Here is a 13,071-nt window from a genome sequence, read left to right as displayed (position 1 = left end):
ACAAAATACTCCAGTTGAGGCCTTCTCAGTGCTTCTCATGGTGTGCTTACAACACTCCTATTAATACATCCCAGAATGATGATCGCTTTTTTGCAACAATGGTACACTGTTGACTCACTGAGTTTCATCCTATTTATTTCAGATTTCTCCAAAAGATCATGTTGCATTCTAATCCTATTTTCCAAAGTGCTTGCAACTCCTCCCCAGCTGACATCATGCACAAACTTTATAAATGTTCTCTCTAAGCCCCCACAACATGCTACAAAAACTACAGGGCCCAGCTGGGGGAGGGAAGGACTTGGGGCTCTGGGCTGTGGGGATCAGGCATAGATGTAGTTTGTCTTCTATTTTGGGTGGGCTGGGGCCAGTGTGGGTCGAGACAGCTCTCCATGATGGGGTCCAGGAAGGGAGTGCCACCTCCACCACCTGACTCACCTCAGCAGTGCCACCCGCCTGTCTGGGTTCGGGGGGTGGGGGGAAGCGCGGCGGGTGTGCAACCAAAAATTATAACTCAAAAGTGGGGTGCTCAGGTCAAAAAGTTTGAAAATAGCTCAGAGTGCAGGGAGGGGGTAGCTAGGGGCTATGTGTGGGCAAGGGGTAGCACAGGGTGCAGGGAGAGGGGTAGCTGGGGTTGTGTGCGGGCAGGGAGGTAGCTCAGGATGAAACTCAATGACTCAACAGCGTACCACTGTTGCAAAAAAGTGATCATCATTCTGGGATGTATTAGTAGGTAGCTCAGGGTGCAGGCAGGGGGTAGCTAGTGGCTGTGTGTGGACTGGGGTAGCTCAAGGTGCAGAGAGGTAGCTAGGGGTTGGGGGGTAGCTCAGGGTGCAGAGAGGTATAGCTAGGAGCTGTGTGCAGACGGGGTAGCTTGGGGCTGTGTGCGGACAGGGGTTTGGGGCTGTGTGCAGACAGGGAGTAGCTCCGGGTACAGGGAGGTGTAGCTAGGGGCTGTGTGCGGACAGGGGATAGCTCAGGGCTGTGTGTGGATAGTGGGGTAGCTCAGGGTGCAGGGAGGTGTAGCTAGGGGCTGTGTGCGGACAGAGGGATAGCTCGGGGCTGTGTGGGGATAGTGGGGTAGCTCAGGGTGCAGGGAGGTATAGCTAGGAGCTGTGTGCAGACAGGGTAGCTTGGGGCTGTGTGTGGACAGGGGTTTGGGGCTGTGTGCAGACAGGGAGTAGCTCGGGGTACGGGGAGGTGTAGCTAGGGGCTGTGTGCGGACAGGGGATAGCTCAGGGCTGTGTGTGGATAGAGGGGTAGCTCAGGGTGCAGGGAGGTGTAGCTTGGGCTGTGTGCGGACGGGAGTAGCTCGGGGCTGTCTGCGGATAGGGGGATAGCTCAGGGTGCAGGGAGGGTGTAGCTAGCGGCTGTGTGCGGACGGGAGTAGCTCGGGGCTGTGTGCGGACAGGGAGTAGCTCGGGGTACAGGGAGGTGTAGCTAGGGGCTGCGTGCGGACGGGAGTAGCTCGAGGTACAGGGAGGTGTAGCTTGGGTCTGTGTGTGGACAGGGAGTAGCTCGGGGTACAGGGAGGTGTAGCTAGGGGCTGTGTGCGGACAGAGGGATAGCTCGGGGCTGTGTGTGGATAGTGGGGTGGCTCAGGGTGCAGGGAGGTATAGCTCGGGGCTGTGTGCGGACAGGAGTAGCTCGGGGCTGTGTGTGGATGGAGGATAGCTCAGGATGCAGGGAGGTGTAGCTTGGGGCTGTGTGCAGACAGGGAGTAGCTCGGGGTACAGGGAGGTGTAGCTAGGGGCTGTGTGCGGACAGGGAGTAGCTCGGGGTACAGGGAGGTGTAGCTAGGGGCTATGTGCGGACAGAGGGATAGCTCGGGGCTGTGTGTGGATCGTGGGGTAGCTCAGGGTGCAGGGAAGTGTAGCTCGGGGCTGTGTGCAGACGGGATAGCTCGGGGCTGTGTGCGGACAGGAGGATAGCTCAGGGTGCAGGGAGGTGTAGCTAGGGGCTGTGTGCGGACAGAGGGATAGCTCAGGGTTGTGTGTGGATAGTGGGGTAGCTCAGGGTGCAGGGAGGTGTAGCTCGGGGCTGTGTGCGGACGGGAGTAGCTCGGGGCTGTCTGCGGATAGGGGGATAGCTCAGGGCTGTGTGTGGATAGTGGGATAGCTCAGGGTGCTGGGAGGTGTAGCTCGGGCTGTGTGCGGATAGGGGGATAGCTCAGGTTGCAGGGAGGGTGTAGCTAGCGGCTGTGTGCGGACGGGAGTAGCTCGGGGCTGTCTGCGGATAGGGGGATAGCTCAGGGTGCAGGGAGGGTGTAGCTAGCGGCTGTGTGCCAGAAGGGCTTCCCCTGTGATAGCTGCTCCCCGTGGGCTCTGCCAGCCACGGAGCCAGGTCCTCCACCCCAGACAGCTCTTACCAGCTGCGTGAGCAAAGGGGGCTGGGAACTGAGGAGAAGCTTCAGCCTCTTGCAGCAGCAGGAGACAAGGCAACGCCTTGGCTGCCTGTGCAATGGCACCAGCCAGAGCAGCAGCTGCCACCACCAACCTGTGTCCCCTGCTGCACCCCCCCAACTCTACCCATGGGCTCAGGGCTTCTGCCCCATGGGGAGTACCAGGGCTTGGGGCTCTAGCATTCAGCCCTGCTGCTCCCAGCTTCAGCCCCGCGCAGGACAGGGGCTGAGACAGGGATCGGGGCTTCAACCCAGTGGCAGGTGCTGTGGCTCGGGCTCTGGGTTTTAACCACAGAGTCCGCAGCCCTCCTGTTGAGAACCGCTGCTCTATGCCATTATCCAAATCATTTATGAAGATATTGATTAGAACCAGATCCAGGAGAGATCCTGCTGGACCCCACTCAATATACCTTTGCAGCTTAATTGTGAACCATTGATAATTATTCTCCACGTACTCTTTTCCAACCAGTTATGCAACCACCTTATAATAGATTTGTCTAGACTATATTTCTCTAGTTTGTTTATAGGGTCATGTGAGAGAATATCAGAGGACTTATTAAAGTTGAGATATGTTGCATCTGCTGCTTCCCCCCTAGCCACAAGGCTTGTTACCTTTTCAAAGAAGGATTTTAGGTTGGTTTGACATCATTCATACTTGATAAATCCATGTTGACTGTTACTTATCACCTTTATTTTGTTTTAGGTGCTTACAAATAGATTATTTGCTCCATTATCTTTCCTGGTACCAAAGTTAAGATGACTGGTTTATAATTCCTTGGGTTGTCCTTATTCCCCTTTGTATAAATGGGGACTATATTTGCCTTTTTCCAGTCCTCTGAGATCTCTCTCATCCTCCACAAGTTCTCCAAGACAGTTGCTAATGTCTCAGATCTCCTCAGCCAGTTTAAGTAACATAGGATGTATTTCATCAGGCCCTACCAACCTGAAACCATCTAACTTGTCTAAGTAATTTTTAATTTGTTCTTTTTCTCTGTTAGCCTTAGATCCTACCCCATTTACACTGATGTTCACTATGGTAGTCATCCAATCATGGCTAACTTTTTTAGTGAAAATTGAAACAAAACAAGCATTTAACATTTCAGTCTTTTCCTTCTTGTTGAATAATGGGCCTGTTCTTGGTCTTCCTCTTGCTTCTCACATACTTGTAAAATGCTTTCTTCTTGTTCTTTCTCTGTCCCAAGCTAGTTTAATCTCATTTTTTGCCTTGGTCTTTATAATTTTCTCCTTATATTTTTGTGGTGTTGGGTTTTTTTAATTTTCATCCTTAGTAATTTGACCTAGTTTCCACTTTTTGTAACTCCAGTGGGTCTACTTCCTGATTGCCCCCAGGTTGTACTTCATGGGGTGCCAGGCACAGTGCCACCAAATCACAATGAAAGTGTTTACACCTACTTAGCATGGGTATAAATGACTACATAAGGTGCAGGGTAACAGAGAATTAGATGAATTTAGGCCATTGGGCTTACTTACACGGGTAGAACTGAGGGAAAACTTGGTCCTGAATGACTCAGGCTTTGGCTCATAAGGAAGATAAAAGGCTCTAATCCTTTCTTCTGGAGACACAAGGCGACTCCAAGATTCGATTCCTGTAATCCCAGCTGTTTAAATACTTATTTTAAGATAGAATGGAAAAACTGTACCAAATGTTTGTCTTACATTTTAATATTGCCATGATGGACTTATTTGCTATGATGGATTCCATTTTGGGGCATCTCTTCACACAGCACTTCCACCCTCCCTTCCACAGAAGTTCAGGGCATTCTAAGCGAGGGTCTGCCTCAACCAGCTCTAGAGAGGGGAGTGTAGTACATTTCAGATCCAGATCTGGATATGGATTTGTAACATGTCCACTTTGCAGCTTGAAGTTGGTGGGAGGGAAGGACTCAGGTCAGATCTGAGGTACTGCTTTATGCCCATCTCTAATTCTTCTCTTGTGTGTGTGTTTTTTTTTAAATCTTAAGAAGTGGTACCAGGAAAACCGAAGGGGCCTCTTTCATATGGGGCAAATTTCCAACAAGAGTGTAACAGGTGCAGCTCTGAAAATTGTTATTAGTATTTGTATGACAGTAATGCCTAGAGACCCTTGCCATGACTGGGGACCAATTTTCTAGGTGCTGTACATTTGCATAGTCAGCAGAGGCACCACTCTTCTACTGTCTTACTTTGAGTGCCCAAAGCATGCTTGGTGCTGTACGCTGCAGCATGGACCTCCAGATCATGTTTCTTTGGCTACAGAGCACTAAAAATAGGACAATAGCACAACCCAAAAGAATTTAAAGGAATATCATCAACCTGTTTAGTCCCAAAATGACTAGTAGCCACTAGGAACAATACATTGGGGCACTGGTGTGAACCCAAAGTGAAAATAGGGTGACCAGACAGCAAGTGTGAAAAATCAGGACAGGGAGTAGGGGGTAATAGACCCCTATATAAGAAAAAGACCCAAAAAATCAGGACTATCTCTATAAAATCGGGACATCTGGTCACCCTAAGTCAGGGGTCCCCAAAATGCGCCTGCGTCCTGGCCAGCGGTGGAGCATCCGTCAAAAAGCCGCCGAATTTCTGTGGCATTTCAGCGGCGACATCTTTCGATGACGCCCCTTGCCGCCAACAAGCAACATCATTGAGAGGCATCGCCGCCAAAATGCCACAGAAATTCAGCGACATTTCGGCAGATGCTCCACCGCCGCCATGGTCCTTCATCTGGCGCCTGCCAGATGAAAAGGTTGGGGACCACTGCCCTAAATGAAAAGCCCCTCATCTCTTACCAGGCCTCTGAACCTCATTCATGAGGTTTGTACTCAACAAAAGAACAAAGACAGAGAACCTATATTCAGCAAGTAAAGCAGGCGCATGCTCTGCTGGACTGCATTACCTCTTCCAGCAGCTTCCAGTCATATTTTGTATGTCCACGGAAAACAGTCAGGAACTCGATAGGAAGGAAGAGCTTCCACTTTTTAGCTGGACAGCCTCTTAAAAACCCACTCCTGAAATCCTCAAACGGCTTCTTTACCGATTCATTGAACACATAATTCACGTATGCATCGACGTATTCTTTCCTGCAGAAATATCAACCGAATGCTATTGATTTCTTGCTTTTAGTGAAACAAAGTGAGATTTTAAAGGGGAAATCTGCAATAGTTCATTCCTGAATGTGGCCTTAATCCAACACATGCAAGAAACTTTGTGCACATGTGTAGCCATCCCACTGAGTTCAGTAGGATTACTTGTGTACATAAACAAACAAGAATGGCCACTACAAATGACTGTCAATTCAGTCACCCCCATGAATGCATTTTCCATGCTATTTTTATACATTATAAGGTAATTCTTATTAATTATTTATATTCTAGTAGTAGCCAAGGGCCCCAGAGTAAGCCATGGTAGGTATTCTTTATTTTGTGCTCTTTGCACATTTATGAACACAGATCCCTGGTCCATATTCTGCTGTTTTAGAGTGGTATAAATCCAGAGTAAGTCCCATTGAAGTCAACAGAATTATTCTGGATTTACACAGGTTTAACTCAGTTTGAGTCTTCTTTTTATTTGTGATAGGAATAATTCCCTGGAATGGTAGCTCTAGACCATCTACCCATTTAAAATATTATATATAGGGCTTAAATAGGGCTTTCAGATTCAGAGATTTTAAGCCCAGTCAGGACCATTTCTGATCTTCTGCATAACACAGACCAAAGACTATCATATCCCAGTTACCCCTGTGTTGAGGTTATCCCTGATACACTGTAAGGACTTTTACTTCCAACTGTCCTATGTAACAAACATTTCGCTCATGAAAAAAATCTTACAGTTTAAAACCAATATATATATAAATCTATACCTCTTCCAAGACAGAAACTAAAACATGAGATGCTTAAAGAAAAGTGTATGTGTATGAGAGAGAGAGAGAGACCTACCTGTTATGCTTTGTGATTGGAATGTCTGCACCATTTTCTTTAAGTTCGATGGAAACTATAGATCCTCCTTGTTTCTTCATTATCTACAACAGTCAAAGGCAAAGTAAAAAACAGAATGCTGGCTACACACGCCATTTGTATTCTTTCCACAGAGCCTGATACTGCAAACACTTATCAAGGTGAGGACTTAATTTATATGATCAGTTGTGTTGATTTCAGTGCGACCACTCATGAACCAAGTTACTCTGTGTATAAGTGTTTGCAGAGCTGGGCCCGTAAGTAGGATGATAATGGCTTACTGTGAAATCAATCATCATGTTCTCAAGGATGTCATCATAGTCTTCATCCAGGATTTCTTGAAGATTCCTGTCAGACAAGAAGCAATACGGAAATAGACTCTAAATAATTTTGTTAGAGCAAGTTAGCAAAATATTTTCTAATTCTGTACATATACACATATTTTATGTCTTACACCTTATCTAGCACCATTCATTCCGAATGACCCACAAATTGGTCTACAACTGGTCTATAAACTTCAGGCCTGATCCAGCAATGAGCTTCATGTGGCCTGAGCAGAACCCCCCCAACTTTAAAGGAATTCCATGCAGATGTATGGGTCAGCTTGCACCCAGGTGATTGTAGGGCTGGGACCTCGGACCTCCATCCTACAGTTACGTATGCGAATAACCTTACACACGTGAATAGTCCCACTGACGGTTATTCACACGTGTAAGTAGGTGCAGAATCAAGGCCTGCGGCTGCTATGTTTACTGAGTAAAGAGAATTCCATCATGGACCAGGGGGATGGTAGAGAAGAACTATTTTGTAGTGCAGAGCAGCACCACACAGCAATTTAAGACAGGAAGTGGAGATTTTTTTAGTAATCTGGTTCACTGATGTCATTCATGCTTTGTTTTTTTAATTTTTGTGTGAAGCACCTAGTTGCCATGGTGATAAGTGCTGTGCACGTTAGTGAAATCAGAAGTGAACCAGCAGGGGGAGGAGGTTGGGTAGGCAGAATGCAAGTAACCAAGTTGGAACTTGTCCAAGACACTGGAGTTAACCAGACATGCTATTAAAAAACAAACAAAATAAATTGCCATGCAATCTTTGTGATCCTGGTCTCTTACTTCTCAGCTAGAACGAGCACCACAGTATCCCCATCTATGATGATAGGACATCGGTTCAAAATTGAATTGAGGAGAAGAATGCTATTTACTGCATCACCACCACCATTTCCTGCTGTATATAGCTGAAATCTCTTATTCAAAACCTAATGCAACCAAAGCATTCTTAAAACTACAGTACCCGCCTGAAGTGAAAAAAACAGATTGACAGAGCCAGAAGAGTACCCAGAAGCCACCTACTACAGGACAGGCCCAACAAAAAAAATAACAGAACACCACTAACCATCACCTACAGCCCCCAACTAAACCTCTCCAGCGCATCATCAAAGATCTACAACCTATCCTGAAAGATGATCCCTCACTCTCACAGAACTTGGGAGACAGGCCAGTCCTCGCTTACAGACAGCCTCCCAACCTCAAGCAAATACTCACCAGCAACCGCACACCATACAACATAAACACTAACCCAGGAACCTATCCTTGCAACAAAGCCCAATGCCAGCTCTGTCCACATATCTATTCAAGTGACACCATCATAGGACCTAATCACATCAGCCACGCCATCAGGGGCTCATTCACCTGCACATCTACCAACGTGATATATGCCATCATGTGCCAGCAATGCCCCTCTGCCATGTACATTGGCCAAACCGGACAGTCTCCGCGCAAAAGAATAAATGGACACATATCTGACATCAGGAATCATAACATTCAAAAACCAGTGGGAGAACACTTCAACCTCTCTAACCACTCAGTGACAGACCTGAAGGTGGCAATTTTGCAACAAAAAACTTCAAAAACAGACTCCAAAAAGAGACTGCTGAATCAAATTAATATGCAAGTTAGGTACAATTAACTTAGGTTTAAACAGAGACTGGGAATGGTTGGGTCATTACACTAATTGAATCTATTTCCCTATGTAAAGTTCTCCTCCCACTTTCTATGGCTCATCTCAATTATCACTTCAAAGGTTTTTTTTCTCCTGCTGCTGATAGCTCATCTCAATTGATTGGACTCTTCCTGTTGGTATGCGTACTTCCACCTTTTCATGTTCTCTGTATGTATAAATATCTCCTATCTGTGTGTTCCATTTTATGCATCCAAAGAAGTGAGCTGTAGCCACTAAAGCTCATGCTGAAATAAAGGTGCCACAGGTACTCCTATTCTTTTTGCGGATACAGACTAACAAGGCTGCTACTCTGAAACCAAAGTCTTAGGGTATAGCTACACTTGAAATTTCAAAGCGCTGCCGCGGCAGTGCTTTGAAGTGTGAGTCCAGCGCTGCACGTAAACCACATCCCTTACGGGTGTAGCTTGCAGCGCTGGGAGCCACGCTCCCAGCGCTGCAGCACTGATTACACTGGCACTTTACAGCGCTGTATCTTGCAGCGCTCAGGGGGGTGTTTTTTTCACACCCCTGAGCACGAAAGTTGCAGCGCTGTAAAGTGCCAGTGGAGCCATGGCCTTAGTTTCTCAGATCTGACATGATCACAGCATAGAGAAATACTTCTGTTATACTAAACATTTAAGTTGTTTAAAATGGAATCACAACAGAAATATATAACCCGCCAATCAAGGGACTATTAGATGGGATGCATCTTTGTTTCAGCCAGGTCTAAATTATAGCAAACAACAGTCTTAGGGCTTGTCTACACTGGCAAGTTTTGTCACCAAAAACTGCCATTTGGCAACAAAACAACAAAAGCGTACACACTACAATGGGACTTTTGTCATGAAAAAACCCAGTTTTGGCAACAAAATACTTCCACCCATGGGAGAAACTTTTGTCTTTTCCCTTCCCTTTATTGTGACAGAGACAGTGTAGACACTGCTGCTTGTTTTGTCAACAGAACTGGCTTCAGGTAGTATCCCACAATGCCTGCCTTGATTGCTCTGCCCAGTGTTTTGATCTCTGCTGCCCTGCAGGCATGCGCCCCTCCCCTTTCAAAGCTCCAGGAAGTATCTGTGTGTTGCTCATTTGGGGAACAAACAGCAAATCATTGGAGTGCCCTGCACTATGAACACAGCAGCAGGCAGACTACTGCTGCAGTGGGAGGGGGACAGACTGCTGGGCTGCTTTGCCATTCCTCAGCACGGAGAGCTGACAGAGCTACTCACGATGCTGCTCTCGGCAGCTGAGGGGGCTGTGAGAGAACTCAGAGAGAATCCCAAGATGCCCAGCAATCAGCGCTCATCCTTCCCACAACACTGTACGTGGGATACATACCCACAGTGCATTGCTCACCCTGTCGATGATGGTGTCCCCAATGTGGACGTGATCAGTCGACAGAGGAAGCAATCCACTTGCAGAGCAGAGGTACCCTGAGTGTCTCATCTCTGGAGCATGTCCATGTCCTAGAATTATCATATCAAAAGAAGGCATGTACTTGAATAACTGCATTTAGCTGTTTTTAGTGGGAGACTCCCCCAGCACTTTTATTTCATGGCGCAAAACTTGGGAAATTGTTTCATCATACCTCCCTTCTGTAGGAGACAGCTCTTTTAAATCTTCTAGAGTGGGTGGAATATCCAGCAACTTTTTGTACAGAGCTAGAGGGAAATGGAAGGGAGCGATCTTCATGTTATACAGTGCCATTCCAAACAGAGTGCCAATCAGGAAAAAGGTGTCTTCGCTTCCTGGTACCTAGTTTGTGTGTTTGAAAAACAAAACAAACCTCTTATTACTGACTTTTTATTGGGGGGGGGGAGTGTGGCTAGAGGCAGGGGACTGGGCATCTGGATCTGTGAATTTTATTCATCACTCTGCTGCTGAGTTCCTCTCATAGCTCATAACCTGCAGCTGGGAGGTGTGATTATAGCATATGTCGATACACCTGAGCTAACTTTGATCTCACTAGACCAAAGCTAGCTTGAGTATCAATAGCAGTGAAGCTGCGGATGACGCTCACTCAAGTATATGCCCAGGGTCCTGGGCAGACAGGGCTAGTCTGTGCCACTGTGGCTTCACTGCGATTGTTACTCGACCTAGCTTCAAAAGAAGCTCATATTTGTCTACGTGTCCTACAATCACACATCCTGAATGCAGAGAACATGTTCTAAGCATAAAGAAAGAAGTAACTGCATCCATACAGAACCTTATGCTTGTTATTTAAAGGAGCAAGCATTTCCACAGCCCAAAATATGAACTGGAAACTCCTTTAACTGAGAATCTGGTTGTTGGTGGGACTCCAGGATTTCCCCTAATGGAGGCTGAGCTTGCTCAAGCACTGCCCACAGGCAGACCTGCAGCATTTCTGTTTCTCACAGAAGACATGACCCAGAGGGTGACCCACTTCATAAAAACGTGAAGGGGGGTGACAGTCATATGGGGAAATACCAGCTAGGAGACTTTTATTTTGAAAGTGAGGTTAAAAAAATAGTATCATCTTAACAACTCACCTGGGAGGGGAACCAAATCAGGTTGGAGTCCTCAAAACATCTGAATATCTGTGCTTCTGGACAACACAGTTCCCTTGTAATGATAGTGAAGAACTCCTGGGACAGCCCTCCAACATCAATACCTTGTTCTCCAACAAACTGCACCTGAATAGCCCCAAAAGACCCCAACAAAATCACTGCTCTTGTGTCCATACTGAAATGATCATTTGCAAACTCCTCCCAGCACTAGGCAGTTACTTGGTCCCTGAAAGCTGCAATGAGCTTGATGCAGGTGCAAGGGACTGTCAATGCATATGAAATTGCAGGATTGGGGCCCTTGTTTCCAGAAGTGGCAATAACAAATTGAATACCCATAACTGCAGTGGCTGTTCAGCATGAAACGCTCAGTGTGTTTACCCTTGAATGATCGTTGTCTGTTACAATGGACAGGAGATAGAAGAAGGAAAAGGTATAAGCGATACCACAGTGTTGTCAACAGTCATAAATTTATTGTGAGTATTGTGCTAGCAATAATAATTTTGGGGGCCTGACTCGTGATTCTTTTGAATGCTTGAAACTGGCAGTACTGGTACCAAAATCTGACAAATTAGATCCTTATCCTTAAATCCAAACTTCTAATTCCTCCCCTGCCCAGTTTTCACAGGTTACTTTGCTTCACCAATATTTGCTCTTAGTGCTGTTGAAAGATGCCAGAGAGACAGCTCTTGACACTCACTTTAATGAGGATAAGCCACACCTGAATGTTAGTATGCAGAAATCCTGACCCCACACTCCCATTGACTTCAATAGGGACAGGATTTCACCTGCAGGATCGATATCACTGTTGGTCTGCAACCTGTGCAGTTATTTACACCAGGGCCAAGTGGGTGGAAAAGGCTATCATTGTGACTTGGTAATGTTCTACACTCACTTAGCCTTGGAAATAGTTGTCTCCTGCTTATTCACACCGCAGGCACTGTGCATAAAGCCACAGTGCAAATTTGCCCCTTTAAAGAACAATACATTCACTTACAGAAAACACTACTGGTAGTTTTATAACATTGGAAAGCAGAGAAGCTTGAGCTCAAACCTTATTTTATAAACAGCATAGCACCATCTAGTGGAAATCAGTTGGTACTACCTAATTTTAACGCTATGAATTAAATATTAGCCATATCTGCATTAAAAAAACCCTATTTGTTATATATAACACACATCTTCACACACAATGCCATTACAATAAATTATATGTATTTACTGTTCTGCATCATTTGTATATCAGTTCTCAGAAAACTTTATACTCCCCAAATATGGATTGCCGTTTTATATAAAGCTGTAATTCCTTCTTGCCACTCTAACGATAATAATAAATCTTTTGGGTTATGGTTTCTGATAATCTCAGAGCCCCTGGATAGGGATAATTACCCAGCTAGGAGTTGCCTGAACAGCTAAGCCTGACTGTTGTGTAAATAAATGTACTACTTTGTTAATTTAAAATGAGCGTTAGACATTCTTATGAAAAAAATTAGAGCATGTATAGCAGTCACATAGGCCCCAACTTGTAAAGTGTAAAAGAATCCAAGGAAATGTCCCCAGGAACATCTGTAACAAATTTAGGCTCCCACTTCCATTATTCTGTGCTCTCTCATGCTTGAGACAGTCTCTCTCTCTCTCGTCTTCTCTTGCAGTGTGCTTTCTTTGATGTGTTCTTTCATTCTATTCCTCAATGCATTTTTCTACTTCTCTATTCCTCCAATCTCCACCCCTGTGTTCCCTTCCCCTCTTTGCTCCTCCATTTCACCTCCCAGTTGTGTTTTGCTGCTCCATCCCTGTTGTATCACAGCAGCAGTAAATAGCATTTACAAAATCCAGTGGCCGTGTCCACATTTGAAAGCACATGTGGCTTCCATGTGCTTCAGTTACCTTTATACTATTACTGAAATATTTTGTAGAGTGCCCTCTTCTGGCAGCTGTGTGACATCAAACATCAAAGCAAGTGCTGCTCTGTCTGGGGCATTTGCTGACACAGTCAGGGGAGTTTAGATTTTTTCTGTATGTCAGCAGATATTCAGGTCAAAATACAGGCTATGGGGAAGCTCACTTGCCAAAATATAGTATTTTTTGTCTTATTATTTTTATTATATTGAATGACATTAGGCACTAAGTATTTGGTGTTTTTGTTTGTTTTTCTCTTTCATTTTTTAATTGAGTTTAAAACACCCTAGATTCTCTT

The 13,071-nt window shown here is 45.7% G+C and overlaps 1 protein-coding gene and 1 long non-coding RNA gene across 2 annotated transcripts in view; one reads left to right on the top strand and one right to left on the bottom strand.

The window, feature by feature from the left end:
* The window catches only part of LOC127047362 (E3 ISG15--protein ligase HERC5-like), a 94,581-nt gene that overhangs the window by 2,789 nt on the left and 78,721 nt on the right, over positions 1-13,071 (bottom strand). The window contains exons 35-39 of the mRNA XM_050945481.1: positions 10,860-11,003; positions 9,938-10,104; positions 6,633-6,699; positions 6,334-6,416; positions 5,295-5,478 (exon numbers count right to left, since the gene is read on the bottom strand). Of these exons, the coding sequence (XP_050801438.1) occupies positions 5,295-5,478; positions 6,334-6,416; positions 6,633-6,699; positions 9,938-10,104; positions 10,860-11,003 (645 nt within the window). The remainder of the gene's footprint in view (positions 1-5,294; positions 5,479-6,333; positions 6,417-6,632; positions 6,700-9,937; positions 10,105-10,859; positions 11,004-13,071) is intronic.
* On the top strand, positions 1,381-2,660 carry LOC127046684 (uncharacterized). The gene is made up of 4 exons (XR_007773155.1): positions 1,381-1,431; positions 1,531-1,610; positions 1,688-1,717; positions 2,213-2,660. It is a non-coding gene; the product is annotated as an uncharacterized LOC127046684 (long non-coding RNA).

This window comes from Gopherus flavomarginatus, chromosome 3 (assembly GCF_025201925.1).
Source record: "Gopherus flavomarginatus isolate rGopFla2 chromosome 3, rGopFla2.mat.asm, whole genome shotgun sequence".
Taxonomy (NCBI): domain Eukaryota; kingdom Metazoa; phylum Chordata; order Testudines; family Testudinidae; genus Gopherus; species Gopherus flavomarginatus.
This window is presented reverse-complemented; position numbering and strand designations above follow the sequence as displayed.